Source organism: Leuresthes tenuis, unplaced genomic scaffold, assembly GCF_036924035.1.
Source record: "Leuresthes tenuis unplaced genomic scaffold, fLeuTen1.0.hap1 SCAF_12, whole genome shotgun sequence".
Taxonomy (NCBI): domain Eukaryota; kingdom Metazoa; phylum Chordata; class Actinopteri; order Atheriniformes; family Atherinopsidae; genus Leuresthes; species Leuresthes tenuis.
Genome location: NW_027325366.1, coordinates 21,316,516 through 21,333,723, shown reverse-complemented (window position 1 = coordinate 21,333,723; position 17,208 = coordinate 21,316,516). Strand labels below are relative to the sequence as shown.

General features: G+C 42.0%; 2 protein-coding genes across 3 annotated transcripts; one reads left to right on the top strand and one right to left on the bottom strand.

Moving 5' to 3' along the window:
* The first annotated feature begins 2,037 nt into the window (after positions 1-2,037).
* On the top strand, positions 2,038-5,985 carry dlx1a (distal-less homeobox 1a). Of its 2 annotated transcripts, XM_072397051.1 has the most exons (4): positions 2,038-2,375; positions 3,299-3,891; positions 4,182-4,381; positions 4,662-5,985. In XM_072397051.1, exons 2-4 carry the CDS (start codon positions 3,582-3,584, stop codon positions 4,911-4,913), a joined length of 762 nt encoding a protein of 253 aa, XP_072253152.1. In that variant the 5' UTR covers positions 2,038-2,375; positions 3,299-3,581; the 3' UTR covers positions 4,914-5,985. The 2 variants fall into 2 exon arrangements, with proteins under 2 accessions (XP_072253152.1, XP_072253153.1); XM_072397052.1 differs by lacking the exon at positions 2,038-2,375 and having other exon boundaries at positions 3,237-3,891.
* A 4,598-nt stretch (positions 5,986-10,583) lies between these two features.
* Positions 10,584-12,948, bottom strand: dlx2a (distal-less homeobox 2a). The gene is made up of 3 exons (XM_072397050.1): positions 12,349-12,948; positions 11,783-11,967; positions 10,584-11,644 (listed from the first exon to the last, which is right to left on the bottom strand). The coding sequence occupies exons 1-3, from the start codon at positions 12,665-12,667 to the stop codon at positions 11,318-11,320; spliced, it is 831 nt and encodes a 276-aa protein (XP_072253151.1). The 5' UTR covers positions 12,668-12,948; the 3' UTR covers positions 10,584-11,317.
* Between the last annotated feature and the right edge of the window lie 4,260 nt (positions 12,949-17,208).

The window sequence follows — 17,208 nt, the reverse complement described above, 5'->3', positions numbered from 1 at the left end:
AATACTAATAATAACAATAATAACAAAATGTCTTTGGATTAGATGTAAAATAAAACAAAGTCAGTACAAACTAACTGGCTAAACCATTAAGAGTGACATCTATTCTTGATTTAATATAAATCCAGACACCCAAATTAATCACAAAAATAGCATTGATCCAACAAGAAATAGATTCAAAGGTAACAATAAGAAAAAGAAACAAAATGTCGCTTATTTAGATTTTAGATAAGAAATCACGCAGAATTGAACATAATTTCATTTTCTCCTCCTGACCCTCGTGACGACGCACGAGATTAACCAGCACGACGATCTGGCTTCTCACATACAATGATTCATTTTTTTGTTTACACATAACCCAGCAAGCAAAATCAATTCACTTTTTGATGCCACATTGAACACGAAAATAGACGCTGAATCGAGTTAATTGTGCTGCATCTCGTTTGCGTTCATTGACGCTGCAAATTACAGGATGGCAGCGAGGAGCAAAGCCAGAGACGAAGCAGAACAAAAGGCAATTTCACTTGTTTGATCCGCTGCTTTTTAAAACGTGAAATGCAACCGTCATATAGTTTGACATTTCTGCTAGTAGTCACTCACTGAATTACACTTGGATTTGAAGCCGAGGTGATGCGGTAATGATGTCCATAATGGGCAGTTTCAGACAGGATACTGTATTCATGGAAGTCATTTCATCTTTGTTATGTTTTCTCTTTCTTATTCTATTGAAGACGTGCGTCCTATCAGACATGTATGCAGCGTTTTATTTTATGCAGGGTATAGAGTTTAACTTGAAAAAAAAGGGGGGGGTGGGGGTGGCAGGTTTGATTGCACTCATCCAAATTGATCAAATATCATCGAAATGATAACAGCAGAGGCCAAAACAATTCATTAGCCTACTACATAATGTACAACAATGCAGCATGAGTGCACGTTGAAAGACATTATCGCGTGTCCTTTATAAGGATGGAGAAAAAAAAAAACGAAAAAAAACACAACAACTCACATTTCCCCTCAACTCCAGTGACATAATTAATCATCGCTCGCTTGCAGAGTCTGCAGGGCGCACGGGGACCTGCGCCTCCACCCAGCATGGAGGCACAGTACACCAGCGCACCGCGGTCTGGATAATATTTGGTTGCTGTTAAAATGTGGGTTCGGTGTGGCAGCTGAGGAGGGCTTCCTATCACCGGGCTGAAATGAAGTCGGTGTCTTCTTGGTCCGTTTACCCCTCCTCCCTGTCAGCACTGCCCCTCCACCTCTGCACTAACCCTCAGGTGAAGAGCTGCAGGTGTTAAAACACCCTCAGCCACAGAGCTACTCACTCCTAATGAGTTCTGCCTCCGCGCTCCATCCATGCATGGAGGACTTTATTTTTAGTGGGGCGAGTTAAGAGTCCTGCAGCGGGCAGGAAGCACTGCTGTGGCCTGAGCTGCCCTCCTGTCGGCGAGTCAAACTATTAATGACAATGGTAATATTGTCACAAGTCTGCCTAATCCTAAAGACTCTGTGTCTGGGCTAAGAAAGGTCCCTCTTTTTTAGCATTATTTTGCAAAATATCTCAACAAAATATGATTAAAGCAGGGTGTTTTCCCTTAAGTCTCCTCAGCTCCAAATTCCCTTACTATCAATAAAAAAGCTTCACTGATTCGTTTATTTAGTTATCTGCTATTATTAGAACAGTCCTGATGTAATTTTAACATGTTTCTTCAAATTCCGCCTCTATTCTGTTAATGGTTTTGCTCACAGCCCCTCTGTAGATACTATAATCGTGGGAAAATAATGACAGTTATCAGTCGCACCCACCAAGTACCCATAAAAATCTGTCCTCTGTTCTGGAAGATGATAATTATTGGTTGTACCACCATTATCATTGTCGTTGTTGATAGAGGAAATCTTGAAGCATTTTCGAAAGTAATTCCAGAGAAATCACTTCAAATTGGCCTATTTTAGGGGGGGACAAGGGACCAGCTTTTCGTTACAGCCTAATATTTCACAGAAATCCTTAAATCCAGGAATCCGCAGCCGCCTGGCACATTGTGGCACACGCTCCGTGATGTCAGCGCCTGCATTTTGATAACACATTTTGCAACTTGCTAGTTCTGTTTTCACTTCAATTATGCAATTAGACTGATAATCACAGTGAGGGAATTTAACTGCCTTTAATTTGTTATTCAGGTGGAGACGGAGGGACTGCGGATGGAACAGCCAGCCTGTGTTTGTGCTCTGCACAGACACCAGAGGAGCTGCGGTCTGCAAATGAATCCTAATAAAATGAAGATCTGCCGGATTCTCTCCTCCGCTCTCACCGGGGGCGTCCTGCGGAGGCTGCCTGACCTCGGATTTATCAGCTTCTTCTCCGTCACGTGACGTTTTGAGTAAGTGGACGGACTTTGGCTTTTGGGTGCTGATTGAAATTAAAGTCGCGAGGTTGTGAACAGAGCGTTTGGTCTTTAAGCTGTGGCCTGGATCAGCTGCTCAGGAAAACAACAACAACTGCCTCCAGTTTTCTCAGACGTCAGTTAAATCAGAGATATTGTTTTTGTGACCGCCAAATTCAGACAAATCAAAAGTGGCGGCGTTGGAGATCAAAGGTGACCGCGATATAATGTGTAGAAAGGCGTTTGGATGACATTTAAATGCAATGAGAAAAATAAGTCTGTGCAGCTGTTTTTATAGAACAGACAGGGATTCAAGCAGCTTTCCTCCACTACCAATCGTCATGAGTGAATTATGAGTTAACCGCTATACTTATTAGGCTACTTTAATTGCACTTTAATGCCTATGCCGTTAATCGAATAGCTGTAGTTTACAGTATCGCGGCTGTGAATTGTTTTCAAATGTTTTACCCCGTAAAAAGCATCCTTAAGCCTATACGAACCTGTAAAAGTCACCAGAGCGAACTGTTTTACCGTCCTACTGCTGCCAGGTGTAACTGAGACCTCTACGTGTTAAATACATGCCTAATTACAGACCTACTTATGAAAATTGAACGCCTGTGTTATGCTAATATACACCTTCCTCCTGATGTCGCATTAGGAGCTTTAATCAAAAAAAAAGAAAAAAATTTAATCAGGCTGGCCAGCAGACAAAGCAGCTGTAACAGGGATTGTTTTTTTTGTTGTTGTTGTTATTGTTGTTTTGTTTATTTTTCTTTAAAACTTCATTACACGGATGACAAATGCCAGTTTTAATGCTAGTATCACTACGAGCCGCAACGATGACATAAAAATAATAGTAATACAGTGAGTCTTGACATGTCAAAAAGGAGATCTGAGGTTTTCTTCCTCGACTTCATCAGGTTCTTCGGACCCAGCCCCAGCGTCACCAATCGGCTTCCCTCTTGGAGAGAGTGGACCAATCAGCGACAGTCTTTGATGAATATTCATGAGTCCGAGATTCAAACCTTTGAGCGAGTTTGTCTTGGTCCACAGCATCATTCCTAGGACTTTTCACAGGCACAAACTGCATTTTCTTATGAATGGAAAGAGAAAAAATCAGTACGCCTTAAATTGGGAGCCATCCTTCACTGAGATCATAGTAGGAAAACAACAAAAGCGAGACCAGGGGGACCGCCGGAAGAGATGACAATGACTACGATTCCAGAAAGTCTTAATAGCCCTGCCTCAGGAAAAGCCGTTTTCATGGAGTTTGGACCCCCGAGTCAACAAATGTCGCCTTCCTCCATGTCTCACGGACACTATCCCATGCACTGTTTACATTCTGCAGGTCATACACAGCACGACAGCTACAGTCCAGCCTCGTCGTTTCCCAGATCTTTGGGTTATCCATACGTAAACTCCGTCGGCAGCCATCCCACCAGTCCATATCTCAGTACAGTACAGACTTATCAAAACAGCTCGGGACTCACGCAGACGCGGTTAGAGGACGCAGGTAAGTGTGCAACGGCATCCTTACTTCTCAAATATTGACTTTCAGTGTTTGGACGGCTTTGCACGGAGAAGACGACCCAGATGTGAAATTAAGCTCGCCAATTATTCATTGCGTAACGCTATAAACAATGTATGCAATTAAGGGTAATTATAGCTAAAGTACAAGCCTGTAAAACTTGTGCTGGAGTGTTCATTGCTGCGCAGCTCTGTGGGTTACAGCAGCCTTCTTGTGTTTTGTCTCCTGTTTCTTTCTTTCCTTCCCTCATTTTGCCTCCTTTCTGTCTCCATCAGCGCCAGAATCCGAGAAAAACACAGTGGTCGAGGGCGGAGAGGTGCGATTCAACGGGAAAGGGAAAAAGATCAGAAAACCAAGGACTATATATTCGAGTTTACAGCTTCAAGCTCTGAACAGGAGATTTCAACAAACCCAATATTTGGCGTTACCGGAGAGAGCTGAGCTGGCAGCGTCGCTGGGTCTCACGCAGACTCAGGCAAGTCTCACAAATAGCTTCACACTGCAGCAGCGGCGGCAGCATGGCTCATTTCCGCACCTTTTTATATTATTTCTTTACCACTGACAGATAATGATAGTTACTGATTATTATTATATGTTACGATTATTGTTGCCATGATTTGTATTTCTTAATAAGTTACAATAATCAAATGCTTTGTACTTTATATTTTCCTGATCTTATCGCATGCGTAAAACGTGCGTAAAACCCATTTTTATGCTTTTTTCCCTTGCTCAATTTATCTCCTTTGTCTCTCCAGGTAAAAATCTGGTTTCAGAATAAACGGTCCAAATTCAAGAAATTGATGAAGCAAGGCGGTAGTACAATTGACACCAACGCTTTAGCCACTGGCCGCGGACTTTCGAGCGGCTCCCCCTCTGTGGCACCTGTCTGGACCTCGCCGACCACCGTGAAGACCTCGGTGGGCACAACCGGGTCTTACATTCCCAGCTACACCTCATGGTACCCAACCACACACCAAGAGTCTATGCAACAGCCGCAGCTCATGTGAACAACACTTCAGTGTCAGGATGGTGAAGGGCCCTGCAGTCGCTGAGCAGCCGGCTCGGCGTTGATGATGCTCAACAATAATCCCGGAGATTGCAGTCGGATCCCGCGAGTTGACACGGAGGCCTCCTCATACAGGATGAAGGCCAGCAGAGTAGAAGCTGGGGGAGAAGAAGGAGGGAGCTGAAAAGGCAAACAATTTGCCCAGGGCAACAAGTCCGTGACGGCGAAAATCAAATAGACAAAGGGATGATTTTTTTTTTCTGCTGTTGGTCACTTTTATGTCAGTTTCTTTCTTTTCTTTTTCATTTTTTTAACTCGAATTTGTGTGAGCAATTCTGTTGTTGAGCTGTAGGCTACATGTTTATGAGAAAACACGTGTTTGTTTACGCAAGGTGTCGGGGCCCAAGGTGATGATGACCCAAAATCAATCTGCATTCATTTGACAGTAAAAGGCCAATTAGGCCACAGCAGTGTGTCTTTAACCAAATAATTGATTGCAAATTCCACCGGCAACCTTCAGGCCACAGCGCATCCAGCCACATACTGCGCAAAGCCTCAAGTCGCTACAAATGTTGTTTATATGTGTTTGTTATTTAAGTTAAATTATTCAGACTGCCTTTCCTGTCGAGGTCAGTCCGTGTTCACTTTTTTTGTAAGCGTGTTGGAAACAGCAACACTGTGTTTTTAATGCTGCACTAACGCAAGCAAAGCTTTTCTATGACGTGCCCCGATGTTATGTGAAAAAAAAAATAAGAAAAAAAAATGTAAAAGGCCAGACGATTTGCTGCTTTAGGGGGCTTTTAAAAAAAAACGAAGAAGAAGAATTATTCCTGAGGGTGAGCAGCTCATTTGTCACTGTACTTTGTACATAATTTTTCGGATTTGTTTTTGTGCTGTACTGGATACGCTGTGAAACAGGGTTTAGGCTTTGTGTATTCGTCAAAAAAAATGTGTTTAGTCACCATAGAAAATATTTAGTTTTGTATTGATCAACTTAATTTATTTATCTGTTTTCTGGAGTTTATGTACATAACGTGAAAAGTTTCAAAGGCAGTAAAATATGATTTAAATTATGTCAAACACGGTGTCTGATTGACCCCACCCCACACCCCCTCCTTCTCTCCACCTCCTTTGCCTGTGAAAAGAAAAGCTTCAGCGCCGTGTAGCTTTAATGCGAGCTGACACAAAGCAGTATCATGTTGGCTATTGTGGCAGAGAACTATATGAGTGCGCGTGTGTGAACTGCAGAACGGCTCCTTGTCTGGATTTATGGTCATGTTTAGCATTCAGCCCTACACAGGTTTGCGTTGTTCTCTTGCTGCAGATGTGGTCAAACCTCTGGGGTAAATCTCGAGGCGTCGACTTGCTTGTAGGAGCGTCTTCAGCTGCAAAGTAAATTAGGTCAAATAGTGTGATATGAGAGACAAAAAATTAAATAAAATCGTAGTTCGTTTATTTTACTGGCCTCGTTCAACATGATCGCTGGTTTGTTAAAGACATGTTTTTGTCTTTTCCCGCGTGACCATAATCATTCGGTGTGTGTCAAGTGAATAACTGCGCAGGAGGCAGGTGCACCAGAAAAGAAAAAGAAAATGGGAAAAGTGCGGATGGTGAGCATGAAGGGACACTGCGGGCCGGGTCAGTGAAAGTGGAAACCTCAAAGGCTTTTATCTGGTTAAACACTATAAAAAAATATGTATTTTCTTTGTTTCCCCGTGTATATTTCTCGCGATTGCATCATTTAAACTCGGGGAATACATTTTAAAAAGAGGGATCTGACCACTGTCCAGTCCACGTACCATGACACACATTAAAAAAAGGCCACGTGGGAAACTTTAAATGCGTAAAAATGACACGGAACGGGCTGTAAGATGCAACACCTGTCCATCCTGTTGCTGCGTTTAGATTGTAAACATAAATATCTGTTAAACGACACGAGGTGAATGATGAGGAAATATGAAACAGAAAAAGAAATAGACACAAAAAATCTAGCATGTGAAATGTTTTTATGTGGCGATTGTCAAGTTTGCGTAAACAAAAAAAAAAAGGAAAAAAGCGCTCCGCTCTGCGGTTGCAACATTCACTGATATACCCATATTTTTTCATTATAATGTCAGATTGGATGTAATTTAAAGTGAATAGTTAAAGTGAATATACTACTACTATTATTATAATTATAATTAACTTAATAACAACGCGATACATTCTAAACTAAGCAAAAAATATTACAAAATGTTTCAAAAGAAGCCAGGATCGCGTTTCTTTCCATCCTCTGCTTCAACCCTGTCCCCATTGTTTGCTTGAGTCCAGATCTGGGAACATATACAGAATCTTTTGTCAGCGGTCCTTACATTTCCAACAGGCCCATGTACGTCCTCATATTTATGTGGATACCACTAAGAAAGCAGCCGCGAGCAGAGATCTGCCTGCACCTCGTCTCAGAAAGGCGCAGCTGCACACCCAAGAGGGGTCAGCGTTATTTCGCTGCATTCTCCTCTTGATTATATGAGCTAAGCCCATCAAACCCGGCATAATTACAGTAATTTCGCCCTTATTTATTCTAATGCAGTTTCCTATCTCTGAGGTAATTATGCGCAATTTATTTTTTCCTCGCACCGAGGATCTTTCTGCCTTAACAAAAGAGATAGTGCTCTGAAAGAAACTCTCTGCTGCAATGGAGGGGGGAGGGAGGGGGGGTGAGAGAAGAAAAGAAATAGGTGAGCTGCCATCTCTGCACTCTTCCCTTAGACTGAGCCTATACGGCTGACAAATTGCTTGCAGGTGTACATCGACAAGTTGTCAATGCGAAGAAGCCTCAAAATTAGCCAGGCACAATGTCAGCGTAACGAGTTGTGTGTCTCCTTCCTTATGTGTCCCCTCAGTGTGAGCAGCCTTCTAAGCCGCACGAGTTGCGAGCTGCGCGCTATGTACCGAATACTTTGAAACTAAAGTTGCGCGTCTAACATTTTCTTTTAAGGGGGGAGGGGGGGGGGGGGGGTAGTAGTCTCTGGTGGTACCTAATAAACTCAAAGAATCGGTAACATCACCAAAGAGTGAAAAGAAAAAGAAAAGAAGAAAAGAAAAAGAAAAGAAGAGAGCGCTGTCGGTGATGAAAGACATTGATCAATTGTGCCAACCCTGCTTCCTGTCTTTAATGACCCCAGATGGGTTCAGTCATCCCACCAAAATGTACGAAACAAACACGAAGCACGCACCTTCTTTTTTTTTTCAGCTTGACATAGACGCTCCCTGTCGGGGATTTGCAGAGATCAACGCGGAGGCAGATGAGCAGAAGCACCCTTGCGCCACAGACACGAGACCGATGCGTAAATCCCACAAAACGCGTTCCGTGTGCCGGTCCAAGCTTTAGCAGCAGAGTTCAGAATATGACTGAAAAATGCCTGCTTTATTTCCCCTCTTTATAGCCGATGGAAAGAGGAAGAAAAAAATTGTAGATTATTAGCATAAATGTTTACTCCTCATTACGCTGATGACATTGTGCACTCGAGATCTTGGTAATCTTTGGGGGAAATTATGAGTAATTTTTTAAAATTTAAAGCAGCAGTTACCATGCAATTCAGGCTAATTCCGCGTAGGCTTCACACGGATATAATTATCGTTGAGTCAAGATGTTAGGCTAAAAACTATGCATTGATATTCCCATTTATTATGTACATGCAACTTTGACAATGTTGATGCTTGAAATAGCGGGAAATTGTCTTGTGTAAAAATTACACCCCATATTAGGACATCTGAAATTGCGAAGAATTATATAGTAATTGCAGGCTTTCAGATTTGAAAGCCAGAATGCTCCAACCAGAGCAAATGTGGATGAAATTACAGATCAGGGCTTAAATGAGGATAGGGGGGTATGGCATTTACAAGTTGCAGAGAAATGCTAAAAAAAAACAAAACCCAACAACAACAAAACTAAACCACACTAGCTCTAATCCATGAATGAAATCAGAACAAGAAACAAAACCCCCATCAAAACAGTACCCCCCCCCCCCCCACCACCGAATTTTTTGATTTTTTTTTTTTTTATCAGGAAGCAACTCATGAATTAAGCCAGACAACTGCACGCTTTTTATTCGGGGCTGTGTGCTTGTTGTTCATCCAGCTGCGGACCTCTCATCCCGCACATATCTCCACTCGCTGCAAACAGGAATTGACAATTAACTGGATTCGTTAAAGGCACGACATGGTCTACATGTGCATGCATGTGTTCGCACGCGGCAGAGGCCGGCTGCATGCCTGGGGGCCTGTCTAATGCTGTCAGCCCCGAGGGGGAGGCTTCATCATGCAGATATAGCAACCGCTGACAAGCTACAGTCCTAATTATGTACAAGGAAACGATCCCACTTTATGGCCTGTGGCAAAGCGTGTGGGACAGGCAGTGAATGAGAACTCAGTAAGCAGAGCTAAATAACGCGAGTCTCACTCTACCTGTTGGAGTCATAACAACTCAATAATGTGCTTAATAAATCTAAATAAGATGCTCCCATGCTTTTGCAATGCCGCCCATGAAGCGTTTAGTAACAAGCAACACATTTTTTATGATGGAATCATAAAAATAATAAATATTTCCCTGGCTGCAATAAATGGAAGCCTCTGGACGTGTGCCTGCTTTCCGTGTAGCCCAAAGGATTTACATGAGCCACATGAATAATGTGGGTCAACCTGCTCGTCTTCAGAGATCAGAGACTTTGCTTGTTGTGAGACGTGAGAAATGTTTCCATGATGCTCTGTAGCTCCAGGCTGTCTTGGATCCAGTTCCTGTCTCTTTTTCTCTTGTTAGGCTGAGTTCATAAAACGTCTGGAAAGCGGCTCCCTGACTCCACAGAGTCTGAGGAGCTCGTCCTCGTTCATACCCACCCTCGTCGTCCCCTCTGGTATGCACAGGGCGCGTTGCTGTGCTTTGTTCAGCGCGGCCCCGGGTCTGCCTGTATGCGCGAGCGTCGGCTCGGCTAATCAACTGCTGACGGAAGCCGGTAAAATGAAGTGAGGAATAATTTGAACGCTTGCCATACAACTTATACGAGTTTAGAAAATAACACACACACACACGCAAACACACACGCATGCACACGCGCGCGCGCACACAAATGTTACAGCATAAATTTACGGCTAAAACTTAATAGCAACGACCTGGCTAACACCAGATCTTGGCCAGCTACAAAACCGTTGCCAAGCAACGTAGCTAGCGGTTAGCATAATTGCTCCGCTATCAATTTTGTTAGCAGTCAGCGTGTGCTTTTATCTGTCTAGTGAAGTAGGCTATTGCGAGCATTTTATTAACATAAAATAAGTTAAATACCGTAGACAGTCAAATAGACAAGTCTGCAGCATTCAGAAAGTGTTCAGTGAATATATATTTGATGAAAATAGGACTATAAAAATTTCTAAACGTGTTCAAACAAAAATTACTTTTCGTAGGCTACTCATCAGATTTTTCTCAAATTTCGACATTTTAAAGGGAAAAAAAATTTAAACGCATAACTATCAATTTATTCTTTAATAAAATGTGATGGAAACAAAATATCAGCTGTCGCCACGCATAGGCATCTGTTTATAATCAGTCCCATCTGGGAAAGGAATAAACAAGTAGAAATTGCACCATAAATGACAGTAGCTAAATTAAGAAAAATACTTTAAAAAAATAGAATGCAAATTCACAGAAAAACATTTTATTTAAATAACGTCTGACCATATATGGAACATCGCTAAAATAAATAAGACAAAAATACAATTAAATTGAAGACAGGCAAATCAGAGGGTGGGACAATCAGTAGCTTACGGTGGTAAATTGATTTCTACCAAACAGCCTAATATATAGAGAAAAAGCGACAAGGGCTATTGGAAAAAAAAAGCTGTGGTAAAAATATTTACAACGTGTATCAAGACACTTGGGCTAACCCCCCCAAATATTTATTCAATTCAACGACATGAGGAATGAATAAATATAGCCTAAGCTGCCTTTTCTTACAACAAAAGGAGGTCATATTGAAAAAAAGGCACGATACAGTTTACTTGTGCTACATCTGTGACACGTTGTCCCGCTGTCAACGTTTCATTTTGCAGGAATGAGAAAGAAAAAAAAGTGACGTCCGCGAAAAAGCAGGCTTGCGCCCATGGCTGTGATTGCTTTGGGTAATAGTGGTTCATTCATCCCTCGCATAAACAAAATAAATAAATACAAAAATAACTGTAGAAATCTGTGTCTATAATTCGACAACTGGCAAGGTCCATGAACCTGTCTCGCACCATTCATTTCTCCTAGGTTTGTGCGTGTAAAGGCGCACGCGAGGTCTGTAAAATGAAGCTATTGGCATTTTACTATTGTTGTCCCATTTAAACCCAAATGTTTCTGTTTTTTTCTTTTTTGTTGTTGTCGTTTTTAATATTTCAGAATATCGTCCCGGCGCTTATCGCTGAGTTGTGGTGATGCTGGACCAGAGGAGGCTGCAGATGCGTCGTAGAGTTCGTGGTGGAGTACCAGGAGTAGTTTGCCAAAAACGCCGAAGGCGCAGTCGTGTTGAGAGGACTGGTGCTCTGAGGTAAACTCGAGCTGACACTGTTCATTCTTTGAGTCGGTGGAAAGTCCCAGGCAATGGTTGGCGGAGACGTGCACGGGGGGGATTCGCTGGAAGCAACATGTTGTTCTGGGGGGATTTCTCCACTTTTCCACAGCTTCTTGAACTTGGAGCGGCGGTTTTGGAACCAGATTTTGACCTGAGCCAGACACAGATATGCATAAAATTGATTTATTCTCAGACTTAACTCCCCCCATGTGTCAGTTTGAATTTCTGTCAATATAAGTCACACAGTGAACAGTTGACAGCACATGAAGCCACGTCAGGATGTACCCACCTGTGTTTGCGTAAGGCCCAGCGAGGCTGCCAGCTCGGCCCGTTCTGGTAGAGCCAAATACTGCGTCTTTTGAAACCTCCGTTGAAGTGCAGCCAGCTGGAAGCTGGAATAAATGGTTCGAGGTTTCCTGACCTTCTTTGGTTTTCCATTAACCATCCGGATCTCTGGCTCGCTCTCTTCTTTCTCTGGGGGAACATTCAAACGCAGTTGACGTTAAGCATTAAAGCTTCTGCAGTTTTCCACCGTCGTAAAACTTTTAAGCACATTTGCACCACCACCAGTGTGTGTTTAATAGATTTGTGTACAGTTGTAATAATTAATCTGACCATACTAAAAATAATTACCCACTCTCCTGAGGCGACACTGTCAATATCTTAAGAAATAAATAAACCAAAAGCTTGACTGTAGACCTTTAGTGCAAGACAGCATCTAATATGCCTGCCGGGCAGATAATAGAGGTCCTGGCAAATATTGTGCAATAAATATCGAGCCTGCACCTCGAGTTGTGTTGATAAAGAAAAGCATGAAGATAATGCGTTCAAAAATCAGTGTAAGAGCTTGCTTACCTGTATCAGCTGGAGTAGGAGAGGAATTGGAGCCATAAGAGCTATATGCACCATAAGATGAGTTGAAACCAAGGTCGTAAGACTTTGTGTTATATGGCACTGAGCTCGCGGCGCTGCCGTGGTACTGGTAAGAGCCGAGTTGGCCAAATGGAGACCCGGCGCAATGGCCGGGCTGCTGGCTGTTGTAGTAGCTGCTGTCCGTCGCTGTGGACACTGGCAGAGTCGGGGACTCCTGCGATTTGTGCAAGCTGTGGTAATTGTTCGAGGTAATCTGGTTCGAATGCATATCAGTATTTAAGTTCTCAAAAACTCCAGTCATCTTGGGGAGATGGAGCGGAGCGGGCTGGAAACCTAAGCGCAAAAGTCGCCAAACTGCGAAGTTGCTGGACGAAAATACGACTCGACTCTTGAACCCTTTCTTGAATCAAAAAGCATCCCCGTGTACACCGTGGCAAAATCAGCGGAAGGTGTGTCCGTCTCACAGTGGCCTGTGATTAGCCTATCTGCTACGGTCGTCTGTGGGAGCGCATTTATGTGAGAGTGAGAGGGAGAGTTGATGTGTCTGAGGCAACCAATGAGTAAGGGCTGCACGGCTGACTACTCCCCACCGCGTCCACCCTCCATTATTTGTTCAGGTCTGTCTGTCCCAGTTGTCTGCCTACACTTTTCCGTCAAAGCCTTAAAAAAAGCGTAAAAGAGAGGTTTGACACAAACCTATAGATAAATAAATAAATAATAATCACATTCTTATAATTTCTATAATGTCTTTCTGCATTCAGTGGGAATTGAAGGTGAAAATAACATCAAAGAAAAAAATTGTTTGTCTTCATCTGGATTTCATGTTTGCAACACGATGTTGTGTCGCAGTTTTGCGCCTTTTGACATCTTGTTTTTTCAACCCAAAAACAAACCAAAACGGTTATAATTAGGTAGCCCTAACAAATCTGGTTGGAAAGAAACACACTGAACCAGATGGACAAGGAGGAGTTGGCTAAACTGGGACCCAAAGGTGCTGATACAAAGTGCATGATGCTGAAGGCAGAGGTTTGGAGATCACAGAACACAGCGACAGCGCCCCCAGCTGTTTTCACACAAGAGATTCACTTCTTCGGGTATTCCCTGGAGTGCACATTTGGCTCACTGGAGAGGACAAAACGAACATCCTTGTGATGTAACGGACTGCATGGATGTGTGAGCAGGTCCACGTTGAGATGGAGCCCACGATGTTTGCTGTCTAACACTGTGGTGCACCTACTTAAGACGTTCATATGATAATAGCTGCACAGCTGCAGTTACAGTTGCGTTCATCGCCACAAGATGGCGGCATAGTGCCTTTTATTAACAACGTTGGTTGTTTGCCCAGCGTCACCGAGAACTTAACTTCTGACAAGATCAGGGGCTAAAACAGTTATCATGAAGCCTCTCTCTCTCTCTCTCTCTCTCTCTCTCTCTCTCTCTCTCTCTCTCTCTCTCTCTCTCTCTCTCTCTCTCTCTCTATACATATCTATCTCTATATATATATACACTCTCCATGTTACAAATGTTGTGTTACATATGCATATGCTTTTACATTGTAAGCGGTCAACAGCTTTAAAATAATTCAAAACAAGAAGAAGGTTCCCTTGGAGAAATCATATGTGATCACATTTTAGACTGCAGCCTGTGAGGATTTCACAACATAGTTCACAATCAATATGATGATGGGCTGGACTGACAAGCTCCCCCTCAAGAGGAAACTCCAGAGAATTTACATCTTGTTATGAACCTGTTGTTTCCAAATCCAGACAAAGATCAAACAACCGCATTTTCTTAGCCTTGAAAGAGCTTCTCCAAAGCCACAGAGCTCCATATAAAACCGGTTTGAGTCTATGCCCATAAAACCTAAACCGATGACTTTCAGCGACAGTGCATGAAATCGGTGAAGCACCACTTAATCATTCATGTCTGTGAAAGCAGTCACTATTCTGATTCAATAAATAATCATCCGGTTTAATCCATGTCATGTTGCGCCTATAGTTATTTAGTTTATTCTGCCATGTTGAGCTTGTTTCTGCTCTACTGCAGGACACCTCAGCTCCAGGCCAGGGATGATTCTATCAGCCCATTGTTTTCCTGAAAGGCAAGCAGTCCACTCCCACCATAGGCCAATGTAGCTGCATGTCACTGCTCATTAGTGGAACAAAGTCTCTGCATTCAGCAGCCTGCCATCAGAGCCACGGTGAGCAACAATTCTCCAGGCAGAATTACATAGAAGCTGAAAAGTACTTTTCTCCTGATTAATTACTCACACAGCTCACAATGGAGGTCACGGGGGCACTTGTCTTTATGAGAAAGTTTTGTTGCTTAAAAAGATAACTCTACTTTTCATGCTTCATCTGTCTGCACAGGTGAGTTTTGTTTGACTTTGGTAAGGCCTTTTGTATTCTAACAATGTTTAATCTATACCATGTCAAGGAAAGTATAAAGAGCTTTAAAGTCGGTTGACAGAAAAAAAATGTGTTTTTCTGAATAATGCACAGTTCTCTGGATTTAACAAAACAGTTTGCAATCAGGATCAGGATATGCCAAAACATCCGCACAGACTCTATGACTTAATGACTTTGGAACATAGTTCTCATGCATTTTCTGTCTATCCCACAGATAAAGATACTTCGACTTTTTCCTTTTCTTCCTAAAACTGAAGTGTTTGTGTTTTCTATGTCAGTAACTTGACCACAAATGTTGCAGAGCAGCTGGCAGTGAATATTCCCATTGTTCAGTGATGTGAACGTAATGCCAAATGGCAGCGTTTATCACACACTACAAATTCTCGCTTGTACGGGAGCTTTTCTCGGCCTGTCTTCAGCACAACAGTCAAACACCAGTTTTACTTACGGAAAATAACCACTTCACATGTTTGTTAATTCCTTATCTAAAAAAGGGAGACACTTTACATTATAGAAACACTTGTCTCTGTCAAAAGACTACTCTGCTTTCAATAATTTAGTCTGATGCCTGCTGAAATATCCATCCATTATTTAAAGATAAAAAATCTGGCATTGAACCTATTGTGTAAAAAAAATATTTTTCCTCTCTTGAGTGAATTCATTTGTGCATCTGAGCCTACGGAAAATCATAAAAAAGACACAGGCTTGTCACTTTGTTCTGGGAATTATCTGAAAATAACTAATTCAGTGAGCTGTCAGATTTACAGGTGGTATGTACATCACACTCTCAGCTCAGTGAGGACATATACATCCCCCTCATCTTTGTCTCCATACAATGTCATTACAGTTAAAATCATGCTGCATTTACAATACCAGTTTACTGTGTGATGGTGTGAGCTCGATTTGCCGTGTGAGCTCAGGCTGGGCCTCATATGCGCTCTCATAATGGTACTAATGAGCCTTATGGGTTGTTGAGTGCAATTTCAAACCAAATTTACACTTGCGTGGCAGCTCAAAGCTGTGGGACAGATCTCATGAAAGACATATCCTGCAGAAAAAGCCAGAGTGAGTCGGGATAAAACATATGACCTCATCAGATCCATGTACACCAACAACAAGCAGGGAATTAAAACTGGCAATGAAAGAACTAATGTTTCCTCCCAGAGATGTGGGGTTTCTGCCAAAGTCTAACTCTGTTCAATATTCAATATGAATATGAATGAACTGAGCAGTCAGTAGCATCACTGTATACGACTCAGAAATCAAATCAGGGTTGAAAACAGAACCTGGACCTATTACAGCAGTGCTATCAGACCTGAGACCCGACAGTTCACCTCAAAAAGACCAAAATCATTACCTTTATATATAATCTGTGATTTTCCACTAGAAAAACACCTCGGACTTCAAAAACATCTCTCTGACTCCCTGAAGAAGACTTATTGCTGACACACATCAGTGTTTTTCAAGTCAGACTGACTGTGCCATAAAAAAAGAGGCATTTCAAATGATCTTTTAAAAGAGATTGTCTTGCAGTTTTTTTTTTGTCAATATACAAACAAAATATGTATGTAAAGTCGATGTAATCACCTCTGTCAGTAAACACTGAATTACAGTGTCTGCACCATGATTTTACTTTGAGAAGCATGCAAAGAGAAGACGTCTACACCCAAACACTGGCTGATATTGACATGTTGTCTTGAGAAATCAAAGTGCACAAAACAGGAAGTTACTTTAAAAGATAACAACCCTGACATTTTGAGGAATTATTGATCTTGGGTGTCAGTTATCTTGTTTGTTTTTTTTTCCATGATGCAGAAGCTCAAATGGCAAATAAAATGGCAAATAAAAGCACGGATTGAGTTGAGGTTCAAGAAATATTTAGTCAGGGGTCGAGAAAAGAGTGTTGTTGTTGTTTTTTTGTTGTTGTACTGATTTACCTTTTATATAAGTGCATGGAATAAACCACAGGCAAAATAATCCAGGTGAAATTCATCAGACTCTGCATTATATTTGCAAAACAGGTTTTTTCAGTGACGGTCATGACTGCATTTTGCTGGTATCAGCAGGGTAAAAATCAACGCATACAAAAGCGTTTCGCTTCAAGGACAGAGATGTTGCGCAAAGATTGTTCAGGAGCTTTTGGTTTTCAGTATGAACATCTTGCTTGATCTTGTTCCGTGTGGAGGAGGTAAATCAGCTTGGCCTTATGGGAGAGGAAGTTCACCCTTTCTGATTTTTGGATTAGAGACAGATTCTCATTGTTCTGATGGTGGATGGCTGTTTTTTGCATTTATGGGCCATATTTTCTGGGTATGATGACAAATTTGTTTATGTTTCTTTTTCTTTTTTTTTGCATATGATGAATACTACAGATTAAAGTTTAAATCACTTTTTTAATACGATCATTAAATGAACTTGAGTGAAAAAAAAGTAA